General features: G+C 36.6%; 1 protein-coding gene across 8 annotated transcripts; it reads right to left on the bottom strand.

Moving 5' to 3' along the window:
- Positions 1-185: 185 nt before the first annotated feature.
- Positions 186-27,404, bottom strand: LOC103719286 (Haloacid dehalogenase-like hydrolase (HAD) superfamily protein). 8 transcript variants are annotated; one of them, XM_017845752.4, is made up of 11 exons: positions 27,090-27,404; positions 24,289-24,334; positions 23,968-24,031; positions 23,612-23,660; positions 21,027-21,095; positions 20,316-20,377; positions 16,355-16,435; positions 10,275-10,429; positions 10,077-10,161; positions 8,605-8,748; positions 186-5,792 (listed from the first exon to the last, which is right to left on the bottom strand). In XM_017845752.4, exons 3-11 carry the CDS (start codon positions 23,970-23,972, stop codon positions 5,690-5,692), a joined length of 753 nt encoding a protein of 250 aa, XP_017701241.2. In that variant the 5' UTR covers positions 23,973-24,031; positions 24,289-24,334; positions 27,090-27,404; the 3' UTR covers positions 186-5,689. The 8 variants fall into 8 exon arrangements, with proteins under 8 accessions (XP_017701241.2, XP_026665127.2, XP_026665130.2 ...); XM_026809326.3 differs by having other exon boundaries at positions 23,612-23,684; positions 24,285-24,334; positions 27,090-27,396; XM_026809329.3 differs by having other exon boundaries at positions 23,968-24,023; positions 24,274-24,334; positions 27,090-27,387.
- Between the last annotated feature and the right edge of the window lie 535 nt (positions 27,405-27,939).

Here is a 27,939-nt window from a genome sequence, read left to right as displayed (position 1 = left end):
AAGAACCAAAATAAGCAGTTCAACCCATATTTCGTGCTGCGGGGCTGTCTCGTTAAGTGGTGCCCGTGGTGATCCTGTTGGGGTTACCAAACGCCCCCATACGATCTTTTGTTGTGGGTTTTGGGAGAGGTCACTGCGGGAAGAGAAGGGAACGGTGTCGGCTCTCGAAGCGGCGGAGGCGCGGATCGGCCGTGTGGAGACGAAAACTCAGTCCAAGCGTTTCATCGCTGAACGACAATGCCACCATGATGCTTTCTATATAGTTTTCAATCTGAATCCCAAAGAAAAAGATCCGATGAGATCCGCTGCTCGAGCCGCGCTTCCTTCTTTCTTCCGATCCATCCCAATCCCCACTCGGCCTCGTGATGGGATCTGAAGGCCCCTTCTCTCCTTCCAAAATCAATCTTTTTTTTCTTCTTTTCTTTTCCTCTTCTTCTCTCGTTTTCTTTTTCTTGATTATATTCGATTATTTTCGAGTTTCGAAATCGAGCGCCTTCATCGATTTTGGTGATCCGAAACCCTAGTTTTTCTTTTCTATTTTTTAATTTTTTTATATCTAGATCGATCTGTTGAAATTGGGAATGTATCCTTTTGTATCAACTATTACGGTTTGAAGCCCTAGCTTTTCTTTCGATTTTTTTTATTACTAATTTTTAATTGGATTGATCTGTGGGAAGTGAAGCATGTGCATATGATGGCTTTGCGACCCTAATTTTTTTGTTAGATCGAATTAAAAACACATTAGAGTTGTTTGGTTGTTTCTGCCTACCAATCTTTTCGGTTGCTTCATTTCCCGCATCGGCGAGGAATGACAGCGGTGGGTTGTACAAGTAGACTTTTCAGAGATATGCAGAAGTTCTTCTTTGATTGAATTCCAATCTTTATTTATTTTTAAAAAATACTGATCTTGAGTCTGATTGGAGTTGCTTTTGAAGCGGCGGAGGGGCGGATCGGCCGAAAACTAACTCCAAGCGTTTCATCGCTGAACGAAAACGCCACCGTGATGGTTTCCATATAGTTTTCAATCTGAACCCCAAAGAATAAGATCCGACGAGATCCGCTGCTCGAGCCGCGCCTCCTTCTTTCTTCCGATCCATCCTCGTGATGGGATCTGAAGGCCCCTTTTCTCCTACCAAAATCAATCGTTTTCTTTTCCTCTTCTGCTCACGTTTTTTTCCTGATTATATTCGATTATTTTCGAGTTTCGGAATCGAGCGCCTTCATCGATTTTGTTGATCCGAAACCCTAGTTTTTCTTTTCTATTTTTTTATTTTTTTATATCTAGATCGATCTGTTGAAATTGGGAATATATCCTTTTGTATCAACTATTATGGTTTGAAGCCCTAGCTTTTCTTTCGATTTTTTTATTACTATTTTTCAATTGGATTGATCTGTGGGAAGTGAAGCATGTGCATATGATGGCTTTGCGACCCTAATTTTTTTTTTGAGATCGAATTAGAAACATATTAGAGGTGTTTGGTTGTTTCTGCCTGCTAATCTTTTCAGTTTGCTTCACGTGGTTTTTTTAATTGCAGATCGCTGATTGTACTTTATGTTATTTTATCATTTCCCGCGTCGGCGAGGAATGACAGCGTTGGGTTGTACAAGTAGAGTTTTCAGAGATATGCAGAAGTTTGGCTTTGATTGAATTCCAATCTTTATTTATTTTAAAAAAATACCGATCTTGAGTCTAATTTAGAATGACACTTTAATTACATTGGAGTTACAAATGTTTGTTTGGTAGTCGTCACTTTTTTTTTATTTAATTTTCATGGTAGAGATGTTAGGTTATGTTTTGATTGCCACATGCATCTTTCAGTTCATGCAAACTGGGCTCCAGCCTTCAGCCTAATGGCTGCATACAACTTATTATTAGAATTGGGTTCTGCGCTGGAACTGTGAAAGTTGTTTTCAATGTGTTTCGAGTCGGTCATTCTTCAACCATTTATTTTAATTGATCTGGGGGCAGAGGGGTGCTGAAGATCTTTCAGTTCCTTGTTTTGAAGAACATGTTTGATCAAACCCTAGGTTTTTCATTTGCTTGTTTTGTAAAAAACCAGGTTGCTGGTCGGTGGCTAACTTTGATTTAATTTCCTACATCTTTCAGTTCTTATTTCCATTGTGCATTTATTTATTTTTCACTATCTACTTTATACTTGCATGTATAGACTTCCCTAAGCTTTGGTGTGTGTGAGTCACCAGAATAAACTTTTGCCTTCTTCTCATTGGAGCATGTTATGGTTTATTTTTTTTATTTCAGTCTCAAGATAATAAAGTGGCTATGTTAATGCATTCATTGTCCATCTAACAAAGCATCAATTTATGAATCTGAAAGTTTTAAGTTATGTTTTGATGTTGGGGTTGTTTTGAATGGTGTTTAAAATTAAGCAGAGGGAATAAGTTGTCTATATTGTCATCATAAGAAAGAACATTCGATTATTTTGTGAAAATGGTTAGTTAGCTGGTTTTTAGGGCTTCTTTTAATGGTACAACGGACTAATCTTAGGACTAATCTTACTTCTGACTCTTCTAGAACTGGTTTCCTTAATTTGATCATTAAACATAAAACGACAATCATTTTTTGATTTTTGCAACATTCATAGGGGACATGATCTAAAAGCAGGTATTAGCATATTTGGGATTTTGAGACATTAATTTGAGTTTTAATGAGCTTTTATGTCTAAGGTAATGTCCGGAATTAAATTATACTTGCTTTTATAACTGCAGTATAAGAATCTTTACTTGCATATTGAGTTGTCTGCTGTCACAGCCTGATTCGGATATACAGTGGCAGATCTACTTTATCTTTTTGCTTTGAAGGGTTGTGATTTGTAAATTTGATTTTTCCTTTCTTTTGATATCTTTTGATAGTCTGTATATTTTTAATATCTTTAATTACCAAAGCAGTTTTCTTAGGTCTGGTCATCAAACATTAATTTGTCAAGTTATTGGGGAATGGTTGCTTCATTTTCAATTGTTCTAATTGATTTCAATGGTTTTGATTTGTTATACATGACTGCACATACCAATTTTCTCTAAGTCATTGTAATCTCTTTATTACTTTAGTATGGGAACAGAAATGCATGTATTTAGGAGAAAACTTGCTGTGACTCCAAGGTATTCTAATGGTCAGTCTCTGTGTAGTTGATTGATGCAACTTATAATGATTTTGGTGGTATGACTCCATCAATGTTTTGCTGAACTCTAGTTTTGTCAAAAGATTTGTTCAAGAAGGTGCACTTGACAGTTTAACGATCATTTAAGTTATCCTTTGTTTTGATGGTCGGCTTATTACTCAGGTGTTTGAAAATTTATTTTCTATACTTCCATACAATAAGCAGAAGATCGTCCTTATTGGTTCTATGTTAGTTTTGTTGTTTTTGAACCGGAACCTTTTGCAGTTCATATTAAAATGGCTGATCTCATGGTATTCTCCTTGTTTTACTTTTGATTATTTTGTTATTTGGTTTCTTTTTTATAATTTTTTTTCTTTATATTTACCGTCAGCTGTATTAGTTATTACTCTGGTGCATTCTTGAGGAAGCAATGTTTTATAGTTTCATTCATCTGGTGCTCTTACAGGGAACTTTTGGCATTAGATGCATGTCTATTTGTTTACTTTTTTTTAACCTTTCACAATTAGACTTCAGGATTTTATTTCCTAGTTGCTGCACCCGTGAATCTTTGTTTCCATTCAGGATTGTAACTGCAGTGTCGTCCCTTTAATTATTCCCCCAATGCTAAAGATATTGGAACTTTTGTTTCCAGTTCTATCTAATATGCTTGTTTACTTAATAAATTACTAATGCTTGATAGGCAGCTTGTCTGGTATGTGAGATATAAACTTCTGCTATCACAATTTATACAGCTTTCCTCCCCCTCCTTTTTAAGCTATTACTTTCTGAGAGAGAATTGGGCAGAGCCAATTAAGAAGGGGGATGAACAACAGTGGTCAGCCTAGGCTGCTGGCGTGGACGATGACTATGGTGCCATTAAAACACCCCGAAGAGCAGACTGGTTTTTTTTTCAATTTCCTATCACCGCACTCACTGAACTAACTAAAAACTTTTTAATGGTATTACTCTGATAGTTAAATATTTTCTTGGTGGGAATGTTAAAACTTCAAGATATATTTTTTTAATTGTTGCTTCATTCGTTGCGGTTACTCCAATTTAATCTCCATGAAAGGGGACTGAGCGACATACATTACTAAGACTTCATGCATGTCTCTTAACAGTCTCTTTCACAGCTGGCCTGGCTGGATTACTAGTGATAACATTCTTTAAGAAGCAAAAAAGCACGCTATTCTATTAGAAACAGAAAATTCAGTACTATTGTTAAACTATGATGGTTGCTATTGGTGCTTAATCACCAGAAGCATGGATGGACTGTTTATAGTTGGAGAAGATGTCCTGTCAATAGCTAAAACTTCTTGTACTTAAATGTCAGCTATTTTAGTCGTATGGAATGTGCTTTTGGTGTGTACTGTACTTGCAAACTATTATTCAAGATGTAATGCAAAATGTGCAAGTATCAAAATAATGCTGATAGCTCGAAAAGGGGAAAAAGTTAAAATGGTGGTGCAATTGGGAGAGACCTGCCGGGGCATGATAACTTTATGAAATTTTGAAGTGGGGTCACTCACTATGGATGTCATTGTACATTGCTCTATTGTTCTGGGCTGTAAATGTTTTGTTCCATCCTAATGTATTTTGGACTAGTGTTCGGTGTATATGTGTGGACCACCTGGTGCATTACAGAGGTATGCGAGAGCCCATATATCTACGTGAAATTCATGTGGGTCGGAGCTGGACTTACATATTATTATCCTCGTGTATGCAATGGACATTGAATGTTATATATCAATGCCTCTCTTTTGAGATTGAGACGCTGACAAGTTTTAATAGATGGCAAGTATCTTGCAAATCCTTGTGCAGATCACTTTGTGCCGCATATTGCCAATGTTTTCTCTGCTTATTTTGTCAAAAAATGAGCTGCAACAGATTGCTATTGCATCATCTTGCCGCTCCGCCCAATGATATGCGGACTTGATGAGCATGGCGGAAATCAACGTCGATGGATTTATTGTAATAGTGAGATCCCATGAATCAAACGTTAAGAATAACTGTCATCCTGGTTAACAAAGAATCTATAGGCCATGAGCTGGTAATTATGACTTGCTCCTTGTCACGCAAGTTGCCTATATACTGCCAGGCTATAATTGATGAACAGTAGACATTAATGGTAGGGAGGGACAAGCTGTGGTTGTCACGCCATTCCTTTATCTACATTTGTTTCTTGCCCTGTGATAAAAAAAAGGAGCATTAATTGATCTTCTAAGTTGGTAATCCCGGAGTTACTGGAGTGTCTAAAGACCTCGTACAAAAGAATGAGATAGCCGTCCTGTTTCATATGCAGCAAGGATGTTGAGTTAGGATCTCATGGAACTAAATGATCTTCTCAAACGTTGTTGTGATTTGTGAATAATGTTTCTTTGAAAATTTGCTGAATAGAAGACCTTAACACTTGTTCCTGGCCTCTGAGATTGAGTAAGGAACAGCGATGTATGTTTGCACTAAGCTATTATAGAGGCCATGCAACCTCTCCTATTACAATGGGATGTATGTTGTACAACAAGATATGAAAGATACGAGCAACTCCATAGAGCAATGGCAGATTTTCCCGTCACTCAGGACCATTTCTTGTGGCGTAGCCTTGAGATTGTTAGATCAGCTCCACCGAATCCGTCCATGACAGCCTTTACTTGACGGAACTCAGCTCTAGCCGTCAGGCTGCAAAACATGAATGAACAAGTTATTAGCAGGATGGTTAATCATTAAGTTACGTACTACACATGTATTGAAAAGCAACACATGATGAAAACGCTACAACAAAATTGTTCCAATATAAGAACTAAGTTTGCCAGATGGATCAGAGGTACGTCAGCTAGTAAGATCAAGACTCTCTGATGAGAACAAGCAAAATGAAATCATGGTTCTCATCTGAACATATTTCCAATGAACAGCAAGTTGAAACTTGAGGGGAAACTGACTAGAATAAATTACCATAACATGGGACTCTTAAGAACTTTAAAGTTAATACAATGAGGTTTAGAGTGCAAGCCTGTAAATCATTCAATGCCAGCAATATTGATTTTAAAGAACAATATTCACAAAGAGGTTCAGAGTAGTTTAATGACATAATATAACAAGGTGTTAAGTGGAACCAGTACACAGGCACCGCAGGATTAAGGATTGTGTATCCCGGCCAAGGTACACAAGTAAAAGCCTCATTGGAACTTATCATGCCTGCTTGGTGGTGGAACTGTTTAAGACAGCTCTCTAGGCTTTATTGATGCAATGCTCTTCAAGTAGATACATACAAACATATGTACACAAAAATGCATATGCACATGTTTATCATAAATGCAAACAACTAATGATTCTTATGTGTGCCAAGAGAAGAATATTAGACATTCTTGGATATAAGTTTGATCTTACTATCTGCACAAATAAACTAACTATAAGTTTGGATGGCAAGAACCATGTAAATGTTGATAAATATAAATGCTTCCACTACAACTATCACATATTTTTTTGGAAAAAACGTTTGAATAATTCATTTCACATTTTTTCCATATCAATCTATTGAGTTTCCTTCTTTCTTATTGTCCCATCACAATCATTTTGGAAAAGAATTGATTTCCTTTTATCTTACCTGTAGCTGTGTAAAATATCTTGCACAAATCTGTATCCGACCTTTTTTTATTAAATAGGTAACTCGACGCGACCCACATGACCCATTTATTAAACAAGTTAAATGGGTTAGATGGATTTTTAACGGGTCAAATGGATTTAAACAAGCTAAACAGGTTAAGCGGGTCGGTTTAAACAGGTTAGAGACAGGTTAAGCAGGTTTCCAACATATTAAACAGGTTAAATGGGTCATGTCATAACCCGACCCAATTATTAAATAGATCAAAGGTTTAAACCTGAACCCAACCTATTTAATAAATATGTTTAGACGGGTTGACCCAGTTACGACCCAAAGCCATTTATGACAAACCAAAACATGCTTAAAGCAGGTTGTTCGTGGGTCGGGTTGACAGGTCTGTTCATATATTGCCATCCTTAGCTCTCTTGCAGGTTGTTCGTGGGTCGGGTTGACAGGTCTGTTCATATATTGCCATCCTTAGCTCTCTTGCTATGGAAGGAAGCTCCATGGCTGATCATATCGCACATGGAGCAAAATGCATGTTGGAATGGAACTGCTAATTCCAAAAACCACCCTGGATTTTTAAGGCTATAGATCCTCTTGACATGTATGTCCAATAAGATTAAACAAAGAACCAGCAATCACATTTAGTGATTTGCCCCTCATATGATACTATAGCCAAGAAGGAATGTCAGCATTTGGCACCAGTGTGAGTGAGTTTCTTAGTGATTACATGATGTTAATCTTATTGTGTCTGTATTGGATAATTAGATTATCACACAATGGGCTCGAGGTGGGATAAAATATCAATGACTTGTGTACTAGAGAAGTAAGTCTTCATGAGACTCTATGGTAGGATGCTTTTTAATGCAGCCATTAGAAGGCTAAGTGCCCACCTAGAAGATGGGATTGGCATGGCAGACAAGGCCCACTTTTGGTCACGGCACTGGGTGGCAACAAATGGGTGAAGGAGAGAGAAGAAATGATGAAGAGTTTCAGAAATCTACGGCAAGTGGTTGCAGTAATTCTAGATCTTTGCACTCAAGGTGAGGCAATGAAAAGGTGATTAAGTCTTACAAAGTTATTGGACATATGACAATATACATGGGAAGACAAAGGATAAAGTAAAATAGCATGTTCCTTCCCAAAGGAGTGTGGACTGCATAGAGAAAATAGACGAGTGGTTCCACAATAGCTGCTCTTCTCAAAACCATGTCAGCTGAGGTCAATGTTAGGGACCTTTCATTAATATGAATTCAATTGGGCAGCAAAACTGCTGTTTATGTTCATTTGTGCTTACAAATCTTAATTTTGTACTTCTAGAAGCAGCAAATTTCAAGTACATGATCACACTATCCTACCTTCCTTTTAGAAATTATTTTCACAATTTAAAACATTTTTTTCACATCTTCCCATGTATTCTTTGCTGAAAAAAGTATGATGCTTGGATTTCACCAAAAGCTCAATTCTACCTAGCTCTCAAATATTGAAAGATTGATGATATTCATAGTCCACCTTTCTTATTCATGAATTATACACATGATGTCAGTCTGACTAAGCCTCTAAGACTCCAAAATCAGACAAGGTTGACAACTCCATAACAGTTACTTTTCATTGTCTCCTCTCTTCTTCTCCATGGCCAGTTGTCAATATATAATTAGGAGGTCGATTGTCAAGTCAAAATATAAAATTTGGGTCATGACTTGTGGGTTTATGAGTAGATGTAGGCAAATCTACCAATGGTGGTTGAATGATGCAAGCCAAAATGAGACAGTCAACTTTGAACAGTTCCCATATCAGGAATGAGATGTTTGTCAAAATAGAAGCCTGATTTTGAAATAGCTCAGGGCAGGAGAAGGAACTCAGGAACAAAACACAAGAAGGATTTACCTGCTTCGTAAAACTACACAGGGCATCCCTACACGCTCAGCCCCAAGAATGCTGGATTGGCTGCCAGCAATGAGCACACAATTTTGTGCAGGCAAACCAGCATACTCCGCACCAGCCCGCAAAGTTGCTACTATCTTCTCAAAGCTGCAAAACAATCATGTAATATCTGAGTTTCATGAAAATACATGTACAAGCAATCTCACCAACATAAACTAATAAAGTACAAAACTATGCATTAGCCTAGCAAGTTGCAACTTCAACAAATCAAGTCAGACGACTTCTATAGTTTAATGACTTGATTACCAGAACCATAACAAATCAAGTTGGATCATAAGGCTTTTGTTTGGTTTTTTTAGGTGAGTCCTTTGGTGCCGTGACCTTCAATCCAACCATCTAACTTTTGAATGTTCTTTGGCTCACCTTTACTAATGGATAGAGGATGAAACAAGTTTGCAAGCACCCTGGATGACCTCATAAAGCATTCCTATTGCTTAGTTGACCAATTCAATGAATCTTTATAGGAAAAATGAACTTTTCAACCTCTTGTACATTGGTAGAGATTTTTTTGCCATAGCCAATGAAGGGTTTCATAACTATTTGGATCATGACTTAAGTGTCCATTTATGTTGTAAATCTTTTGAAAGTTGTATCAAGGTATTTAACCCTAGAGAGTGGCTCTACACCATTAATGTATTGTTGTAAGTGCCAAAATAGGTTTTATATGTCCAAAGGCTCACCAGAATGGTCCATACCCTAGGTCATGAGCAACTCTTGTAGAGCCACAAGGCATGCACCATTTTCATGGCAGTTCTAGAGTCATAAGGTCTTTAGTTTATTAAAAACATATGGCACTTAAGGCACAATTCAATGGTGGTCCTATAGAGACATGAGCCTCCAAGTCATTATAGAACCTGTTCTTAGTAATCAAAAACCATGAGTTATGAATATCTCTATGATGCTTTAACTTTGAACAAGAACTGTGTCCGCTGGTTCTCAAAGATCATGAACAATGTACAACATAAATTTAGGCAATACTCAAGGCAAACAAATTTTAGTTACGAAACTAAAGAGAGCGCACATCAAAAGAAAAGGTTCAATGGTTATTAAGTCGTTGTGTAAATTAGTAGTAGAAACACAACAGCCTTCAGCTGGGTTTGTATTCGTTTCAAGACTTAGTTTTCAATTTGGATGTCCGTTTTCCAGCTGGATGGATGGTAAAGGTTTTTATACAAAGGTAATAAACTATAATACAAAGGAAATTAAGGACCATCTAAAGGGTTAAACATGATACATTAGTAGCTTACTGCTAGGACTCTTTCTACTGAAGAACAAAACAATAATTTTCTGAAGACAGTTGACATCAGACAATACAGTTGCAGACAGCATTCAAGCAAGCAAATTATAGTTAACAGAGAACAAGAAAAACTTCAAAAGTATGACTCGACATAGGAAAAGAAAAAAAAAAAACATACTTTTCAGATGGGCTAGTATCTATGTCAACAGTTAGTTTCAGGATGGCTGCAACCTCCTCAGCAATCCTTTGCTTCTCCATGGAAACTGTTGTCATGTAACAAATGCAATCGCCAAAGAACAAAAACTTCACCATAGAGACCAATGTTAATTGTTGATAAATGTTAGGCACACCAGAAGATCAAGACTGAATTTTGCACCTGCTTTTTGTGCTTCTTTAACAAGTTGCTCATCCAAAGTGGAGGATACCCCTTTGCCTAAAACAAGTTGTCCATAAAAACTTCCTTCCACTTCCTCTTTTCCAATTATTTTTATTTTTGATATTCGGTCATGGCCAAGTTTGTCAATGATAGACCTGCATAATCAAGCAAAGAAGATATTAAAATCTGCCACATGTTTGCAAGGAAAAATGAAATGCCAAGAGAAACCTCCAGATTTGGTTTTCCATGATGTTTCTTTGCATGCACATGCATAGGCGTTAGATGCATAATAGTTCATTGTGGAACATATTGCAAGCATAGAGAAAATAGAAGTTATAAAAAGCTTGAACCTTGAAATTCTCCTCTTCATTTATCATGCCAATGTTTACAATTCTCTGTAATTTTTGAAGTGTTTTGATGATGTAATAACGCAATGACTCCAGTTTGGGGGAGAATTTTGGACAATAAACTTATAATAGGCTAAAGCTTCATATGTAACTGTTAGTCAATGGTGTTTTTACATATTAAGCTATCTAGTCCATGCTCTGTTTTCCTGTTGAGCAAGTGGCAGGAGTGTAGAATCATATGAGTTCTTGTAAAGTCAACAAGCCACTCTGCATAGTGAGTGTGTCTGCATGTTTGCATGTGCATGAGTGTGCGGACATGAGTGCTAGAGATAGATAGATAGAGAGAGAGAGAGAGAGAGAGAGAGAGAGAGAGAGAGAGATGTGGCGATCAAGGTGTCGGATTCCAGCTAATTCTCGGTGATTGCCAGTGTGTAGGTTGCTGGATTCTAGTGAATCTGGTAAGATTCTGGCAAAAATACTGTGGATGAAGAACACCCATGCAGCTCAAACCAAGTCACTTACTGGAGCTAGAAAATAGTCTCTAAGCAGACAACTGATGTAATATGCAGTAACTTGGGAGAAGAAAAAAAACCAACAATTCACAATGTGCTGTAACTCTCGCATATAGCCGACAAGACTATTTTGTATGCAAATATACAGCAATAAGAAAAAAAAGCAGGCACCCAAGATTTTTTTTGGGAACATCATTAATTTTTGAAGGCTTTGTGATTAAGGATGTGGCCTTTAATATGAATTAGTTATTGATCCAGTCCAACCTTTTTCATGGATAAGTGAAATAATGTAAGTGATGCAGATCAAAGTATTTTGGTTATGCTGAAGATTCTAACATATAGAAATGGTTCCAATCAAAACATCTTTAAAGTTTTTTTTTTTCTTTTAAAAAAAATCTAAGGCACATCTTGTCTCCATTAGCCCTCTGATAAAATAGACTAGGTCCTTTCCAAAAACCTTACACCCTAAAACAATGTGCAATTTGGTGAATCCGTGCATCAACTTGGCCACCCTACGTCTATTTTGGACATCTCCGCACTCGAGACTAATAAAATGTCTGCATAAAACTTCCTTGTGCCAAAAAGGAATTACCCATGCATACAAGGTTTTACATACCGGTATCAAACCCCATACTATTTTTCCATTGAAACGGCATGGAATCGGTATGGTACCAGTACCAGCAATATGCACAAAAAGTGATAGCTTCTAAGAAATTGAAAATCTATCAATATCAACCAATGCGGTCGGTATAGTACCACCAGCATGCACTAGCACAACTGTTTTGGAGTCTCAGCACCTGTATTGACATCGGTTTTACATTGAAACGTTCGATACTCATCGTACCATCCCATTTTGGTCATTTCTAAACCATGCATCTATATCTATTTTACATGGTTGGGGTACAGGCATTAAACTCAAGTACGTTTGAGGGTTAAATTTGTCTTATACCCAAATCATAAGACAAACTCCATTTAAAAGAATCCAAAATTGGGCATGGGTATGAGGGCATGTTTTAATCCTATCTAGGGTTGCAATTTGGGTAGTCAAGTTAAGCCTAATCTAAACTTTGGTTGTAGTTGAGAAAACTCTGCATTTGAACATATGTATACGATCATCAAACTTACATGTTCACGTGGAAGCCAACCGAACGCTACCAAATTTTGGGTATAATTGATGATGGAATCTCAGCAGCCTTAGTCTCCATCCTCTATCTCCCATCTCATTTTCTTTCTCTCTCCAATCCGGCACCACCCAATTGTTGTGTCAATGAGACGGTACCATTCCAATGCTGTTGCCTTAATATTGCCATAGGTGACATACATCGCTTTTGTTACCAGGAGTTCTCATTGCCCAAAGTGTTCAAGAATGAAGAAGGGGTGAGGATTCATTCCTGAAGAAGAGCATGGGAGCCTGCAATACTATGATGGGAGCGAATGGCACTTGGATAGAAAGTGTAGAAAGGAAAGGCCAAACTGGTGCTATAATGTCTATAGTAGCTTTAACTAATTCTCTTCTTAAATTTATTTATTTTTAATGGGTCGAATGTCGCAGTGACATTCAGATTTTAAGGAAAGGATGTGAAAACCAAATTTAAGAATAGGCATTTCTTTTCCTATTTGAATCTTTCAATCAACTATTCTTTGTTTTCTTTCCCAACAATTTCCATTGGTTTACATTAATATTTTGTTATATATTCGAGAATAAATGCTAAATATGTCCTATGGTGGGAAAGGTTGCGATAATGGTGATCCTGATATATGGAAAATGGTACAATATTTGGACCTCTTTAGGAAATAGGAGTTCATAAGAGATGGAAGAATCTCTTTTTCTTTCTCTTGTTAAAAGTTTGACATTTGATCTTTTTTACTTATGGAGCTTGTGAGTTGTAGATGTCCCGAAGTGTTGGAGTTGAATGCTGATTCAATAGAAATATCTTCTCCTAATGAAGACAATTGGCAATGGTGTTGGTCACAATGGAGTGGCAATGATTAGCCTAGAGCACAAGATAGAATAGAGGAGATCAGAGTGCAAAAGAGAGGAGACTGTTAGGACATCAAAGTGAGAGAAATGGGAAGAACGGTTCATTTTGTTTCCTCCCTTAGTTACAAATTTGTGAGGCAACACTAGATTGGCTTGCTGCCTGCCACATAAACATGTAGGCGTGTGCATAAATACTTGTGTATGTATAGAGCAATTCTTGGAGTTTGCCACACTTTAATGTCATTTCTTATACAGTCCTTGCCCACAATTAGATTTTGCTTTTGTACACAAATATGCATGTTATATACATGCTTATGCACAAGCTAGGGGTTAAAAAGAGTCATCATTGAGGGATTTGAAATAAAAAAGGACTGGTAAAAGGGCTAAGAATTAAATGACAGTGAATCCATGAGCTTGTAAGTTTTCCCTTCTAATACAAAAAACAGGTGTTTAGCGCTAAAAAACAAAAAACCTCAACCCTTTTCTTCTCTCCCAATGACAATCAATAGCCTCTTCCCTAGGGTATGCCATACCGTCCCGGGGGTGTACCGATACTTAATACGTTGACCCGGCCTCCATACTGGGTATACCAACATAGTAATAGGGTGGCACCGGTACGGGCCCAGTACCAAATTGATGTACTTTGCTCTTCCCTATTGTGACCTTCACCTCTCAATCATGGCCACAAATGGACAAAATCTCCATATCATGGCTAGCATCATCCTACCTAGCCTAATCCATCCCGAGCCTTCCAAGTCGGTACCCCTCCAACCCTCTCTCTCTCTCTGTGCTTGTCTCTCTGCCCCCTCTTCTTCTTTTAGATATATGTTCATCCGGGCCTTCATCCAAGTTCCCAGTCCAAGGCCACATTGCTCATGGTGCCATCCAATAACTACGTTGATGCCTTGGACTCGTATCCTATTTCTATGCTAGTGCCTTGTTGCATCTACACAAATACATTGAGTTGTATTGTTGGGTCCAAGCATTAGAGGCTATATAAACTTCATGACTTTACACCAATGAAATAGGCATATGGATTTCATGAATTTCTTTAACAACCAAAACAACAATTATAGATGTTTTAGTGTTCATTAGCACAACCTAATGAATAAATCACCTCTCACTTTAAGAGAAGCATTAATCCCTGGAGTTTCCAATGCATCATAATATAATTAAAAGAAAAAAGAATAATCCAGTTTGTACAAAAGGAGCATTCATGAAACTTCACAAGTACAAACATATTATCCTCAACATTACTTTTAACAGCAGGAACTAAGAAAGTAGACTTGAGTACAAATGGTAAAATATGCATCAAGGTACGCCGTATCATCCCAAACCGGACAGTACGGAGCGTACTGTACCATGCCAGTTTAGTACCGGTACTCGGTACAGGTAGTGTACCGATACTCGGTATGCCAAAAAAATTCCGTACCGTATCGACACTATGATAGTGTGGCACCGGTACGGAGTCCAGTACCGAGGCGGCGAACCTTGAGATCAAGGTCCGCCGTACCGGTACTGGTCGGCGTACCAGTGGCGGGCCGGACCGGTACGGTACCGGTTCGGTCCGGTACGTACCGGCCGGTACCGTGAGCCAAAAACCACAGCGCCTCGCGCTGTGGTTCATTAAAAAAAAAAAAAAAATCCGGTTCGCACCGGTACGAATACGGGCTCAACCGGAGATACCAGTTTTCTTGTGGTTCCGGTACCGGTCTAGGACCGGACCGGTACGTATCGGCCCGTACCGGCCGGTACGGGCCGGTACGGCATTCCATGCTTGAGATGATGTGCTATCTGAGAATATAATAATTCTAATAAATCTATGTCATGGCTAATAATTGAAAGTAAGATATAGTTATTTTTTCACTTTGAAGACATAATGGGGGTGCATTGGGGAGGTGTTGGTGCTTAGTAGGGCGAAAGACCCCACTTCATAATTTTTTGGCTAGTCTTTTTGGATGAGATCCTGGGTCATTATATTCACAAAAACCATTTCTTTAGAAGGAATAGTAAATTCATCAACAGGTATATATCAGCCAATTTGAGTGCAAATAGATTTATTGTCTTGATGATTTTAAGAAGATACCTATTATGATTTTCTAATGTTAACATGTAGAGCAACTCGAATAATTTTGACTGGATGGGAAAACATAGGGAATGGGCATTAATGGAAGTGACCTTCATGATTCTGTGTACTTCTACAAAATTGTTATATTCTTGTTAGTTGTTTACATGTATATTTGTAATTGAGTTGGAATGCAGTCAATTTACATTGTATTATCGTGCCTAGTTCAAATAGAAAATGAGTAACATATAAAAAAAAAACTAAAACCAAGTGATACATATTAAAAGGGATCAATACTGAGGCCAAACAAGGCTGGATATTGTATCTCTATTTCTTTAACAACAAAAACATCAATGCTAAATTTTAGCCAAAAAAAAAAACATCAATGCTAAATGTTTTAGTGCTCATTAGCACAACATGATGAATAAATCACCTCTCACTTTAAGAGAGGCATTAATCCACTGGAAATTCCCAATGCATCATAATATAATTCAAAAGAGGAATAAAGTAACATTCATGAAACTTCACAAGAACAAACATTTTATCCTCAACATCACTTTCAACATCAGGAACTTAAGAAAGTAGACTTGAGTACATATGATAAAATAACCATTAATTGAGAATATAGTAGTTCTAATAAATCTATGTCATAGCTAATAACTGACAGTAGATATAGTTATTTCTTCACTTTGAAGACACAATTGGATTGCATACGGCAGGGCCAAGGACTCCCACTTAGAAACCTTCTGGCTAGCCTTTTTGGTTGAGGTCCTGGGTCGTTATATTAACAAAAACCATTTCTGAAGTAGGAATAGTAAATTCATCAACAAGTATATATGTCAGCCAATTGAGTGCAAATAGATTTATTGTCTTGATGGCTTAAAAGGATACTTGTCAGGATTTTCTAATGTTAACATCTAGGGTAACTTGAACCATTTTGATTGCATGCGAGAACCTAGGGAATGGGCATTAATTGGAGTGACTTTCTTGTTTCTGTGTACTTCTACAAAATTGTTATCTTCTTGTCAGTCATCTCATGTATATTTGAAATTGAGTTGTACTGCAGTCAATTTGCATTCTATTATCTTGCTTAGCTCAAACAGAAAATGAGTACAACATCCAAGAAAAAAATAGGAGATTCATATTAAGAGAAACAATAGTGAAGCCAAACAGACCTAGATATTTTGTCCCCATTTCTACTGTATGCTATCAGCATCATCACAGGCACACCTTCACTAAGTGCATCATCAATGAAACTGCAAGTACAAAATGGAAAATAATAAGCTAGAAATACTGCATAAAGAGAAAAATATGACGCACAAACATTCATTATCATTCATATGTTTTATGAATTATCTTACCATTACTAAATATTATATTAAACATATAGTCGATAAAAGTCATCATGCTAGCTGTCAATGTTCCGTTGACCATTATTGTCATACCATCCTTGATAATTCCAGTAAAGTTAATCACCAAGAAAAGGTATTCAAGGGATATGCATCAAATTATGCCAATAATAATTTCCAAATGTAAATAAAAGAACAGTTAATTGCTGCTTATTCTGGACTAGTGAATACTAAGAGCTTCGTTGAAGAGGGAAAAAAGCTTTTTGGAAATTGAAGATGCATAGAACTTTACGTTGGGTAAGGTCACAAACCAAATACCAACAGTTTAGTATCCAAGAAAGAAATCAATTAGCTCTCTCCATTTCAGAAAGATGTATTCATGCACTCAGTTATTTACTTGTCTTTAGCCGCAACACAACCACATATACCCATGAGACAATCAACCATCATCTAGGAAGATTATAGATAAAAGCCCCAAAGAGATAACAAAGAGTAAATTCTACATGCTACACCAGCACACAGTGAGAAATGCATGGTATGTCATAAAAGAAATAGAATACCCATAGTACATAACTTTCTATAGTCTATTCAAAATTAATTGTAAAATATACTCTCAAATGCTTAATGGATACCTTTTTAAAAAAAATAGAGGAAACAAAAAAAAAAAAGATTTTCACATTCCCTATTCCGTGGGAAAACCTTGCCTTACCATCTTGATGATTTAACCTGATGACACGTAGACATAAAGATAGAATACTTTCAAAAGCGTTTGGCTCCTACTACTTTGCACGTGAAATCAGTAAATACTCTTTTAAGATGAACACCCACACTGATGATCACAATTATGATGTCAATATTGTCTAGAAACCGAAAAAGGTCAAGTGCCTTTGAAGGTATCTTGCTAATGGATCAAGAGAGTACAAAATGAACAGTAGCAATTTACTCAGTGAGCTAATATATATATATATATATATATATATATATATATATATATATATATTTATTTATTTATTTTTCTTAGTCCATGCAATTTGAGATTCTGCACAATTGACCTTGATCTAGATATTAAAATACAAAAAAAAAAACTTAATTTCAACTTAACTGGATGTTTGTAAGCTTAAATCAAATCAAAGCATGGTATTGTACCATTAAAATTGTCCATTTTGTACATATCGAACTTGATTCATAGGTAAAAGAATTTTCAAAGCACTCGTGTTTTTGGTTTCTAGGCAATACTAAAATTGTTTTTGCATGAGAGGTAGTAGGGGCCTATCACTCTCAAAACTATTAAAGCTTTACTCTCTCTCTCTCTCTCTCTCTCTCTCTCTCTCTCTCTCTATATATATATATATATATATATATATATATATATATATATCCATATATATGGGCATCCATGTACTCATACACCTTTCATAACAAAATTATATGTAGAAATATGCAAAGATATAATTAAGCACATAAAAGCTTAAACCAATATTAGGCATGTAGTTATTCTCAAACGAAAAAAGCCACATCCTCCAAAAACCAATTATATGATTCATGGACTTCACCGTAAATAACTTTATTGGAACATACAAATAGTGAGCCAATACTTCAATAAAAATTTGTGGAATTAAAAACTGTACTTTTCCCATTTGTCATCAATCTTTTCATTATTCACTCTCCTACAAATCTCTTATATAGTCAAGTTGTGAACTTTAGACAAGTTTGAGCAGACTAAAAGCAATAGGAATCATATCCACTTTACAGTCCTTCCCTCCACTACCTCTCCCAAACTACCTTGACACATCTACTCCTGCCAGCAAGCATCTCTTACCTCACTGCCTCTCCCCAATACACCTCCACCTCCGTTGTCATGCTCCTCTCCACTACCAGCGACCTCGACAATGCCCATAAGCTCCACTTCCCTACTCCAACTCGTACAATCTACCCAATTACCACCTACATTAAATACCATGACTGGTGATGGCGAATAAAAAAGTTTAGTTCAATTGAACTTTTATTTAGATAATTTTTGTATTCTTATTTTATATAGGATTCATGTAAAAGAGCCCTCCTTTAGGTATATCCTGGGTTGGGAAAGGGATAAGCTTGTTACATTTTAATTTATGGCTGTTTTAGGTGCCTTTCTAGCAGGGTGTTGATGGGTTCCAATGTTCCATTCAAGCAAAGTTTTTGGTGATTAGTTTCTTGATTACCAAGAGTCCTAGTTTTCTTGTAAAACAAGTCATAGAAGATTTTAAAAGGGCTCATTAGACTGGCTAAGAAAATCATTGTACGTGAAATTATTGGATGAACAAGATATTTTTGATTAGCCAGGTTTGGGCCTTCTATCCCTCGTCTCTTCTCTATTTCTTTCTTCTCTATTCTATTGTCTCTTCCTCTCATCTAATATCAATTTTTTCTTTGATTTCCTTCTTTAACTTCCTTGTGTAGCATCTATTTTCTGTTAAAAAAATCTGCATGCACTGTTTGTGGAATTTCACTCATAGGTTAACCATAGATCCTCTCAAGAGTAGTCTGAAAACCATTAGAAGATTGCTTCCTCTATCCTTACCATCACCAAAATTTTAGGGTGGGTTTATTTGATTCATTATTTGATCATAACAGCCAAAATTTCTCTTCTGCATCATTTTTGAAAGGTAGACAGCAAATAAAATCCTTTATTTTAAACATAGATTAAACTCATCCATAAGACCTTCCACACATATGTAGGCCATCCCTAATTTGTTGCCTTGACCAGCTCTGACCTCAAGACTGCTCAAGACTCTCACCTCCTCCCACAGTCCGCCTAATCCACCCCCCACCTCCATTATGCTCAATCTACTATCACAACCTCAAGACCACTTATAAGATTCTTTTATGATGTTACAGACCTTTTTTTATCCCTGTCAGCTGTTGCCCTGCCTTCATGCTCATCTCTACTGCCCACTACATCAAAACCATCTACAAGCTCCTTCTTTCTCATCTTTTATCTCCTTTAGCCCACTGGATTCACCTCCATGTCCACCATTAAGCACGCCATATCTCCCTTGACATTCACATCACCCATGAGACCTCAGCAACTCCATCTCCAGATATCCTGCCACCTCCATGATCTTTACCTCCTTCCACATCCTCCTTAAGAATCCCAAACTTGATCCGAGACTTACAAGGGTAGCCATGATTGTAGTGAATGAGATTATGGTGTGAACTGTGAAGGGTTGGAGGAGGTGGTCAAAGTTGGTGGAGAATAGGCAAAGATGGATTAGGCTCAAATCATGAGTAGGGGATCTGGTGTGGGAAAAAGCTCTTATTCAAACTATAGAAAACAGAATTTTAAACTTTGAAATTTGGTGTGTCCCAACAGTGTCTTGCTGCTAAAAATTTGTAGGGATTTGCCGCCAAATCCTCTCAGAAGCAGCCTATCTCTCTCTCACTCCTATATATAAGGTAGAAGGATGAGTCAGTTGAAAAAGTTAGATGCAAACATAGAATGAATACTATTTTTATTATTTGAGAATGCTTAACAGCCTTTTAATCCAAAAGTGTTAAAAATGTCAAGAAAAAGGAAAGGATAAGCATACTGGAATCAGTAAAACAAAATTCTAAATGAAACTGATAAAAATGCAACAAACATGTCAACTAAAAAAGAAAGGAAATATGCACCGAAACTTCTTATACATAATATCACCATGAAGGTCACACAACTCTAGAGCATGACCTATCAAGAAAACTGCAAGACCCAAATATCAAATCAAAATATATTCTTGCAGCTGAAGTAGGTAAAAATAACAAGACTCACTTCTCAACTCCAGGTCGCAATGGTAAGTTGCTTGAGGTCACAATCTCTTCCAAAGCCTTCCGCTGCCAAAAGTATCAGTTGCTCAACATTAAATCCTATTAAACCTCAACTGTCATTTAAAAAAGCTCATAGCACCAAAACTAGCAAACCGTGATCTTAAATAGCTGATAAACTTGAAAAAATTAAAAAACAAGAAATGCAATACACAGATTGCAACTTCAGACTATGAAACCAAGTTGATTACTATCAATCAAAAAATGAAAAAAATCTCAAAAAGAAGAACATCAAACGACATATGTAATAAGAGGACTAGTTGAATTCCCTTCTCATTAACAGTCCACCACAATGAATGGGACATTAAATTCATTGATTTCAACAGATTGCTCAATAAATTTCACTTTTGCAAACCTGATAGACTAAGCAGAAATATTAGGTATAAATTTGATTCAGATACTTTACAAATTAAAGTAAATGTCAAAAGCTAATAATTTTTTGAAACAAATGAAGACTCAGCAAATTGATTTAGAAAGCAATTGTGCTAAACTCTTATTCAAGAAGGTTTTTTCCCTTTTGGTCAGTTAACCAACCAAATCTTTGACATCACTGGACTTACTATGATAAACAACTATGAGCCAAATAAGGTTTCGGAGGCACACCCTACATATGATGAAAATATTTAAAACATATGGGAATGCCGGAAGTTCAAATTACCTTTTCCCTAATAACGTTTTTCATGAATGATTCCTTCTCAGAAGTAGGCAAAGAGGTAGGCCAACCAATCTGCACAAGGTCAAATGAAAGAAACATATATTAATGAAAGCAGATAAAATACATGCATATGCCCTCTAAATCTATTTCCTGAACAAATTTTGATTGGCACATTCATGCTCCTTATGAAGAAACCCTATGCACATAGTTATTGACTCTCTCTCTCTCTCTCGACACACACGTATACCATAATGGATATTTTTTCTGCTGTATGCGAGGTTTCGTGCACCTGTAATATCACCCACTACATACTCCACCTATGAAGGTGATTGTATCCTAGTCAAATATAATATAATTTATATGAGTTAATGTAAACTAGAAATAAATATTTATCAGGTTAACTGATGCCTAGGATAGCTGCAGCCCAATCACATTCTCTATTGACCTGTAATCCTCCAAGCCACCCACTCCCCTGCAAAAAAAAAAAAAAGAACTCCTTGACATCCCCCCAACCAATGCTTATGACCTTTCCCCTTTTTTTATTTCTTCCATTTCCCCAACCCTTGTTAATTCCAATCTGAAGTAATCCTATTCTACCATTATCATAGTGTTTTGGGATTTAGAAAAAGAGAAGCAAAGACAAGCTTTTTACCTTCCTATATCCCATACTCGAATAGATTTATAGAAAGCATATGATAGAGTCCGTAGAGAAATTTTATAGTGGGTGTTAGAAAAGAAAGAAGTCTTCATTAGATATACTAATGTGATTAACATGCACGATGGAACGGTTATTAAAGTAAGAACAACTAGTGGTAATATTAGTGGGTTTTCAATTACAATAAGTTTACACCAAGAATTTGCTCTAAGTCCTTATCTTTTTGCGCTAGTTATGGATGAGCTTATTAGGCATATTCAAGACGATATTCCTTGGTGCATGCTATTTGTAGATGATAACATAGTGTACGAAACTAAGATCAAGATTAATCATAAGTTGGACCTATGGAGGACTGCATTAGAATCCAAGGGTTTTAGGTTAAGTGGGACCAAGATGGAATACACAGAATGCAATTTCAGTAAACTTTGAAATAGAGATGAAGGTGGTGTCAAAATTGAGAATCATGAAGTTCCTAAGAGTGATCATTATCGATATGTAGGATTGATTATTCATAAAGAATGGGAGATTGAAGATGATGTTATCCATAGAATTAAAGCAAGTTGGATAAATTGAAGAAATGCAACTACAATAATATGTGATTGTAGGATATTTGCCAAGTTGAGAGAAAAATTTTATAGGACAGTCATACAACAAGCTACCTTTATGGTAAAGAATTTGAGCAGCTAGAAAACAACATGTAGACAAGATGAGTCTAGTGGAATAAGAATGTTGAGATAGATGTGTGATGATACAAGAAAAGATGGAATAAAAATGAAATTATTCGTAAAAAGTGGAGGTAGCACCAATTGAGGATAATTTAGGAGAAAGATGATTTAGATGGTTTGGATATGCACAACATGGGCCGGAGGATAATACGAAGGAGTCATTTGATGCATATGGAAGGAAAGAGAGGTAGAGGTATACTGGAAATCACATGATATAAAGGAGTACAGAAGGACTTAAACATCTCAATATCCCTCCGAATATGGCCCTAAACCGAGCGAAATGGAGAGGAAAAGGATTCACGTAGCTGAACCTAACTAATCTGGGATTAAAGCTCAGTTGAGTGAGCTGAGTTGAGTTGTATATTCTATGCATGAAGAAGTTCTAATTTCCTTTGCTTATAGGAGCCGGGATTTCTTCTCTTTCCTTTTCTCTCTCACTCTATTCCCCTTCTCTTTTTTTGTTTCACTGATGACAACAATCAAAATGCACTTGTATGCTCATATGGAAGACCAAATAAGTTAACATGAATGACGAAGATATAAAAGTCCAAGTCAAATTATAAATCATGTTTATTTTTCATAACTGGATAATATATTGATTTGATTGAGAAAGAAAGAGGATCTCCAAACAGTGAAAATACGCGGCAGTTACAGTAGTAAAGCAAAGCACAATACTGTCATTAAGGGTAAGAATATAACAGGCTTCAGTCAAAATATTATCTTTTGGAACAATACATATTAGCCTGCCAAATCTGATGCATGAATTGTTTTCTCGAATCTTTCTGATTACTGCACTTGAAAGGTATGTCTTTTGATTCTTTTCTAAACCTCAATGAAGATTTTGCTTACATAAGTTGTCTACATACTTTAAACATACAGAATTATAAATAGAAAAGATACAGGCATAAAATAAGGAATTGCAATATAATTCCATTAAAACAATTTTTTTTTTTACTTTCCCTTTGCCAATTGTAGCTAGTACACTGACACAATGACTAACTCAGAGCCTCTAATTGACACCTTCACAAAAGTAAATCTGTGCAGTTGCAAGATCCTACCAGTGGTGGGAAAAGAATGAACAGAAGGCGGCAAAGACTCAATAAGTGAGGATATGACACTACTAAACCATAGACACATGTCACTCTACACAAGCACGTAATCTCATGGCATTGAAAATATAACAATAAAAATGACAACAGGAGACATACCCTGTTGAAAAATAACACCAGCATTCTGTCTTCATCGCCACCAGCCTTCCTGGAAAAAATGATTTGAATAATCCTAATGAAATTCAACAAATTAACTTAGACCCACCACTAAAGAATATATATGTAATCATGCACTCAAAGGCATGACACAGATTTGTAGTTTATGATAACATAAATGAAGAAACAGTTAAGAGCACACCAGAAAAGAAAAGATTGGTTCCATAAGTCAAAGTAGACTTTTCTAGATATTGCTTTTATATAACTGAAACCAATGTATGGAAATGTCTTTGGAAAAAGTATCGTAAGAGTAACAAATGCAAAACTTTTCCAGAAAAGGGAAAAGAATGAGAAGATACCTCATCAGGTCTGCATATACTGGTTCTGTCCAATTAGCACAATCGAGTCCAAGTTTCTGAAATGCTGATGGCATCAACAGTGGTACCGACATATTACATATGTTAAATGTCTATATGTTTTGAAAAAACACTCAATTGTGGGAGAAAAGTCAGTGGTTTTTATGTAGACCTTTTCCATTTAAGACAGGAAAGAGTTGGGAGATGGCACCACATAGTCAAAAGAAAAGTGAATGGAAAATTAAATTCAACTATTTATGTTAGCTAGAAAAGATAATAAGGCTTTCTGGTGAAAAGTATGACCATTACATATGCCGCACCTACATTGAAGGATTGGCGATTGCCAAACCGGTGTATGTCTGCAAGAACCCTGAAAAAAAGGAAGATTATGAGAAAACTTAAACAATATTTTTAAACAAGATCATGAAGCCATATGGAACAGAATGTTAATTTTACTGTCACAATGTACCTACAATGTTTTATCTTGACAAGATGCTACCAGAGCATGAAATATCTAAAAGGAAATGCTTTTATATTGCATTATTTGCTACACAAAAGAATGATAAATTGTAACAAAATTAGTGACTCCATCTGAAAATTCATGTAAACAGTTCAACATCATTTCATCGGTCTAACGAATCAGAGCTTGACAAGAGCAATAAAAAAAGAACTTCAACAAGGTGCAATCTGATATTGTTACCAGAGTGAAAAGGAAGATGCTTTGTTAGTGCATTATTCTGTGTAAGACATATAAAAAAAGGCATGCCATTATATTGGGAAAGAGAAACTGAATGGAAATATGAACAGTTAGAACATAGAACATACCCTAAAAGGACAAAGTCGTATAATATACATGCACACATACATGCATACATAAATACATGCATACATACATGCATGCATACATACATACATGTAAATTGAAGATCTCCCTAAGTACAAAATTTGCAAACAACTTGTAGCATTTGAAGTGTAAGTTACATGTCTCTAAAGACGTATCTACTTTTCCATCAACTTTTCTGATTTTATCTGCAATCCATGTTTTCCTATTGCCAATGTATCCTACCATTAACATTTTAAAAGGCCATTCTTCTAATGCAACATATATAGAGCAAGTTGTAATTCCTCTAAAAGTATTTATACATGTAAATCATAAAATATTGTTGATTGATGTAGTCACATGCATTACAGAGCCTAATGGACCAGATGGTTCAAACAATCTGACGGAGAAAAAGTGCACAAAGAAAAAAGTTGGACAAAGATTGATCATTGACAGGTAGCTAAGATACAAAATATTAAAAATCTCCATGCATTGATTACTAGTTGAAAGAAAGAAAAATGGAATCCCAATGAGCAGAAGACTTCCTATTATGCCTTTCTATATCTCCTAACCGGGTCCTGACAGCATACAGCAACATACAGGCAGTTACTGTACTTCATAGTGCCTAGATGGTATGGGGCATGTAGGCAGTTTGTACATTAAAAAAGTACTTACTAAAAAAAATTAAATTTATAACAAATAGACAAAGAAGTACAAAATCATAAGTAAATCACTGAACATTCAGGAAAATGGAAAAAATAAAGGGAAGACTGTCACAACCCAAGACCTCACCCAAAAAGGCTAGCCGGAAAGTATTATTTGAGTTTTTTGATCCTGTATAAGTACCCAAGATCTACCGAGTGAATAACCAATGTGAGACTAAACACACGCCCGCACAGGTCCTCACATGTTCCTTCCGTTTAAGCCCTGACGTCCTCGTTAGGCTACGGATTCAAATCCATTCAAATCTAATCACAAGCACCACGATCAGCCCTTGGTCAGTTTCAATGTATCCATACTGCAGTGTCCCCTAGTCCACATAGATTATGGGCCGGATCCATTCTGATACCATTTGTAACAATCCAGGACCTCACCCAAAATCGCTAGCCGGAAGGTACTTTTTTGGGTCCTTAATCCTGTATAAGTACCGAAGTTCTCCTCGGTGAATAACCGATGTGGGACTAAACACACGCCTGCATAGGTCCTCACAAAGATAGAGGAGGAAAGGAAGATGAAAGGTGATGGAGGGTGCAGAGGAAAAGGAGGATAGCAGGAGCAGAACAGAGGTGGAAAAAGAAAATCATGTGGACTGAGAGTATATTGCTGTCCTCTTTGTCTGTCATACATTGTTAAAGACCACCCAGCATTGTTTCCTTCCACTCGACCTCAAATGATAGTTACAGCTAGGTTCATCTTCCCTTAACTATGATGCAAGGTGACAGACTTTAAACGCTGTGTACACACAGTCCACCTAGCCTGACCTACATATACATAGGCTGCATATGCAGGAACCTGGGCTTGTGCAGCAACTTGTGGAACCCACTATACATCTCATGCACATATATGGGCTGCCTCAGCACAATGCAGTGTGGCCACATATGTGGCCGCATAGACAGCCTTTAAGAACAGTGTCTCCTAATAATATGCATAACGATCTTCACTTATTCTTTCACTATAAAATTAGATTAGGAACAAATATAGAAACAGATGGTTGAGATCATGGATGAGGAAAGGGCATTCAGATGAATAGTTGTCATTTGATGCAAAGAGGGGGGAGGCGTAGGTAGTTGTAATTCACTGAGTAAATGATCTGAGATGCTCTACTTTGCTCTATTTCGAGGGCCAAATGGCTGTGATAGATAAAATGGAGTAGAAGAGGTCCAGTTAAGCATCCTATGTCATAAAAAGCTAAATCTCAAAGTTTTGATGTCTTCTTGATATCTTTCACGTGTCAAGAGAAATATCATAAGCTTTACTCTCTTTTGAGATGGATGAACGTATGCAATTCAAGCAAGAGATACCGCCAGCACTACTTTATAGAATTCTTTAATGATAGGCCAAAGATAAATGTTAAAGGCAAATGCAAAACAAGTCCATTCTTGAATTACCCCACACAAATAAACTCCATAAACGGAAAAGAAACTAGAAAACAATAAAATAGCGCGAAAAAAAAAATAAGAAAAAAAGAATCTTGATTCTATCAGAGACGGGAAAAAAATCTTCCAGCATCTTTCAATTCGAAAAGCCAGACAAGATCACGGCAAACAAAATTAAGAACAAAAGAAAGAAAAGAAAAGAAACGAACCCTTCAACTTCGAGGAGAAGGCCGAGGTCCGTAGAGGGCTTCGATTCCTGGAGATTGGAAGAGGAGCAAGGGAGCCGAGGGGATTTGGGATTCTTGGAGGGGAAAGAGAAGTCGCGGAGGGAAGAGGAGGCGGGAGCGGAGGGGAGCGGGAATGGGATGGCGGCGGCGGCGGCAGCGATTTCGGCTTTGCGAGTGCCGGAGACGGGGAGGGAGCGGGGGAGGAGAGAGTACCGAGTGGCGATGGCTTCCATGGCCGGTGACGTGAGAGAGCGGGGACGAGCAGCAGCATCTCCAGAGGTCGCTCGGTGCCTCATTATTATCATTTGGAGGAAGGAGGGCGAAAATGTCATTTTCGCCGCCCTACTGGGATTTTTATTTTCTTGGCATGAATACCCTCGTATATATCAAATTTTGCATAAATACCCTTTTAAAATTAGCATTTGTATACTATTGTAAAATATTTATTTTGCTATTCTATTTTTTTTTCTATTCTTATTTTTACATATGTACCTATATCATCTAATATTATTAAAAATTAACAGTTTTAAATTATAAAAACTAAAATATTTTTAATAGATAGATATGCCAAAAAAAATATTTATAAGGCGATCGCGATGGGAGACAAAAAAGTAATTTTAAAATTTTATTTTATTTTTAATTAAAATAAATATAGTTTTTATTAATGGTATTAGAACAACCGTTATATTAAGAGATTTTTCCAAAATCAGTGTTTTAAATATTTATAAGAGTATTCATGCAAAAAAATTCTAAAAAAAAGACAAAAAACAAAATAATATGATTAAAATTTTTTATAAAAAATAAATAATATTTAAAAATAGAAATGAAAATA

This window comes from Phoenix dactylifera, chromosome 1 (genome assembly GCF_051530095.1).
Source record: "Phoenix dactylifera cultivar Ajwa chromosome 1, Ajwa_hap1_PhDact_Kaust_v1.1, whole genome shotgun sequence".
In the NCBI taxonomy this organism is placed as follows: domain Eukaryota; kingdom Viridiplantae; phylum Streptophyta; class Magnoliopsida; order Arecales; family Arecaceae; genus Phoenix; species Phoenix dactylifera.
The sequence above is the reverse complement of the archived record's forward strand: the minus strand, read 5'-3'. Positions and strand labels throughout refer to the sequence as shown.